The sequence below is a fragment of the Dendrobium catenatum genome, unplaced genomic scaffold (genome assembly GCF_001605985.2).
Source record: "Dendrobium catenatum unplaced genomic scaffold, ASM160598v2 fragScaff_scaffold_621, whole genome shotgun sequence".
Classification (NCBI taxonomy): Eukaryota; Viridiplantae; Streptophyta; class Magnoliopsida; order Asparagales; family Orchidaceae; genus Dendrobium; species Dendrobium catenatum.
Genome location: NW_021319083.1, coordinates 26,383,076 through 26,387,063, shown reverse-complemented (window position 1 = coordinate 26,387,063; position 3,988 = coordinate 26,383,076). Strand labels below are relative to the sequence as shown.

Below are 3,988 nucleotides of genomic sequence, written 5' to 3'. Positions count from 1 at the left end.
AAAGGCAATCCACTGATCTCCTACTTTACACAGACAACGAATACAAAAAACCTCAAATATATGAGCTCTCGGGTTTAAGCTTTACCTCTATCTCTATGGTGGGTTGCATCGATTGTTCTCTCTCAATTTCTTTTGCTTTTGCAATTATTTGTACATGATAAATGATGCATAAAACACCATTATAGAATTTTTGAGGATTTAACATATATACACCGGTACATTAAATATTAAGTTTTATTAACATATAAATTTTACTATATATACATGTAGCAATGAATAACCTTAATAAAATAAAATAAAAAAGCCCACGATTAGAATCATTATCACATGTTACCATGATGTCAATCTGAGCAAATAATCATGAACCCCTCATGACGAAGGAAGAAAAATTATTATGTGGGTAGTCCGGATTTCGCCTGCACTTCAATTGTATAGAGCCACATGATTTTTTATTTCTCTTTTTATATACTGTGTACAAAAGAGAAAAAATTTAAGAAAAAGTTGTGGCCATTGATTTGAGACCGGAGTAAATTTGCTACTGTAACTCCTCGGATTCCGTATTTAAAAATGTCTCCTTGAGGAGGGAGAAAATATTACATGCGGTCTCTGAATTATTTACAGGTCAATCAAGACGTATTACATCACCCGACATATAGTAATACATAACAAAGGTACACATTATATTATAATAATTTCTCGTGAGGAAGCTTGAGGCCTAGTTTGGAACGGCATAATTTTATCTTTTTGGTCTTGAAATCGAAAAAATAATTTCCAATTGTTGTTTAAATTTGATATTTTATAAAAATGTTTTTTTAGGAAACAATGTCTTGTAATTGAAATTATATGTGCTTCTCCGTTATAAACCTCCATTTTTATCACGAATATTTTTAAAATTATCTTTACAAAAGATACCGGTTAACCAAACAAAACCTCAGGCAGGCGGGCATGAAAACGTAGTTTCAGACCCAATCCAAAATCGAAAGACCGCACAATCGCGATTCTATCTCAAACCCTAACAGCAGACGGCAATCATCTAAACCAGAAATGTTTCCTTCCTTCTTCAGCCTTTTCATCTTCCTCCTCTCCTCCATATCGATCCCCGCCCTAGCCTCCCATCGTCACATCATATCAATTCCCTCCACCGTTCTCCGCCCGGCGAGCTTCGCCTGGGACCCCGCCGCCCAGCACTTCGTCGTCGGCTACTCTTCGGGCCCTATCATTTCATCCATATCCGACGCTGGGGTCGCCGAGACAATCGTCTCGGATGAACTCATCTCTTCCGTCTCGTCAATCTTCGTCGACAACCGACGTCGCCGCCTCCTCGTCGCCATCCGCAATCCCAACACCCTCACCGCTTACGATCTCCGATCGCCTCGCCCCCACCGCCGCATATTCTCTTCCTCCCTCGCCGCCTCCCCCGGTGGCATCGGTCTCGATCCCGCCACCGGATTCGTCTTCGTCACTGGATCGGACACCGGAGTGATCTGGAGGGTTGATTTGGAGGGCATCGTCACAGATTTCTCCAGATCGGCGATCTACGGCGATGAGGGATTGGTTGGGGTGGCGCACGTGAGGAAGGGGTTTCTGCTCGTCGTTCAGGAGAAGACGGGTAGGGTTTTTAAGGTGGATGAGGAGAATGGAGCGGCGAAGGAGGTCATCGGAAGGAATGGAACTCCAGCACTGGAGGCACAGGGGGTCGCAATGATGGCCGATGGGACTGCGGTGATCGCAGGCGGGAGGGGAGTGAGGATGCTGCAGAGTAGAGACGGTTGGGCGGAGGCGGCGATAACGGGAGAAGTGAAGGTGGGGGAAGTGAAGAAATTTAAGGCAGTGACAGTGAGAGACGGGAAAAGGGCATACGTTCTGGTGACGCCGGAGAAGGAAGAGGAGGGAGACAATTTGCGCAGTAGAATTGAGGAGGTGGAGTGGGAAGAGGAAGGAGATTTATTATGGTTGATGGTTCTCGTTGGTTTCGGTTTGGCTTATTTTTTATACTGGAGGTTTCAGATGAGGCAATTGGTTTCCAACATGAACAAGAAGAGGGCTTAGGAAGAAGAAAGCTGAAGAAGGAGATAGGAAAGCTGTACACTACGCACACTTTTTTTTCTTGGTAACGAATGAATTTTCTTTCCCTGCAAGTTTACTGTAGATTTGTGGCCTTCTTAACTGGAATTTACGTTTGATTTAGGGGGATTTACATAGATTGTATTTAACTCTCTCTTTGATATATTTAACATATAAATTTCACGACGAAAACTTTGATGGCGAAGAGGAAGTTACGGTGGGATTTCAGTAGGAAGATGCTTCGACTGTCATCCCTCTCGTTCCTCCATGGGGATGGAGCTTCCACTACTAGCCATGAGCGGAGCGATGGGATTTTATTGAGAAAGGGCATCAACTAGATCGGCAAAAATAGGAAGGTCTCAATGACAAGTGGTGTGTGAAATAAGTAAGACCATCTCCAACCGAAAATCTCATTTTTCACTCCAAAATGTCATGAAACTAAAAAATGCGGTGATTCCTCTCCAATCGAACACCATTTTGCCCCTTTTTGTGAAGGTAACTGTCTTTATCTTCTTTCGCGCGTTTCTTCAGCTAATTCGGTAGAGACGAAAAAATAGCGAAGATGAACAGTGCAACGCCAATATTAACGTCTCACTGTTCACCCACAACCAAATAAATGGAGCTCGCAAGTGACGCCATTCAAGTGTTTGGAGTTCGTTTGGAGATACCCTAATAAGATCAGCGACGAGCGAAAGCTCAACTGTGAAGATGTAGCAATGGGATCTCAATGGCATGCATCGAATTTAAATATTTGGGATTCTAACTCGGGCACAAAATGGAAAGGAATCAAGAAGAAAGCCGGCAGCGGACCAACAAATCCAAAATAATTGAAAATAATAGCCTCCTAATAAAGGAGAAATTATCGCGTAAGGAGAAATTATCACGTGGGGAGCTCGGACGGAGCTTTACGTCCGGGCCTCCAATTAAATGAAAATCCGTAGATTTTTTTTCTAGCATGATCGGACAATCCAGTCTGCCCAAAGTGTGTATAAAATCTTCTTGTACACACTATGTACACAATATGTATACAAGAGAGCCTGGTCGTTAGGTTATGCTAGAGTCAAGCACAGAGCTATGTCTGAACTTCTACCTAATAAAGGGTCTTCCAAAAGAGAAAGCTAGTATTGTAGCACCTTATGGTTGTCGAAGGCCATCTAAGTGATGTGCGCCAAATATAACCAAGTTTTAGAAATTCATTGATAACAAATTATTATGGGAGGTAAAAATATAACACCATCATTTTTATCATGTTGTGAATTATATTGGAGGAAGATGGATCTTGAATTTGAATCTTGCTCCTGACCGAGTTTCATGACCAATTCTTCTTAGATGGTTGCACCACTGGAGAGAAGAGAGGGAGAATAGAGGCAAAGAACGTACAGATTTTGGAAGAAATCAGAACTCATATTTTACTCTATTCTCTCCCTTGGTGCAGCCATCAAAAAAGAAATTATGGTGGAGCTCGATCAAAGCAAGATTCAAATTCAACATCCATCTTCCTCTAAGATAATTCACAACATATCAAAAGTTAATAGATAGTGCCAGAGACATCCAAAATAAGCAGAAGCAACAATGGTAACCTACCTAATATTTGCATTATAATAATAAAAACATATATGACTAGACAAATCATTCATGAAAATTAATTAAAATTAACACAATTCACTAAACACCATTTATATTGTTTGACGAAATTCAATTATTTACAAAATAATTTTTAATTATATATTTATTTATTTATCTAATATTTGCATTATATACTACTGCCTTTTATATTATAAATAATTTAAAAAGTTCATAAAATATGAAAATATTACAAAATTAATATAAAAACGTCAAATAAGAAATTAAATCGTCCATATGAAGTGATTAGACCAATCAAAGCTAAGATTATTAAAAATAATATCTTATTTTATTATAAAAA

General features: G+C 39.9%; 1 protein-coding gene across 1 annotated transcript; it reads left to right on the top strand.

Annotated features, from left to right (window-relative positions):
- Positions 1 to 927: 927 nt before the first annotated feature.
- On the top strand, positions 928 to 2,611 carry LOC110108729. The gene is made up of 2 exons (XM_020839487.2): positions 928 to 2,449; positions 2,596 to 2,611. Exon 1 carries the CDS (start codon positions 1,045 to 1,047, stop codon positions 2,047 to 2,049), a length of 1,005 nt encoding a protein of 334 aa, XP_020695146.1. The 5' UTR covers positions 928 to 1,044; the 3' UTR covers positions 2,050 to 2,449; positions 2,596 to 2,611.
- Positions 2,612 to 3,988: the final 1,377 nt, after the last annotated feature.

Excerpts from the sequence above, each read along its gene's own strand:
- LOC110108729 (XM_020839487.2), top strand. The coding sequence starts at position 1,045 with ATGTTTCCTTCCTTCTTCAGCCTTTTCATCTTCCTCCTCTCCTCCATA.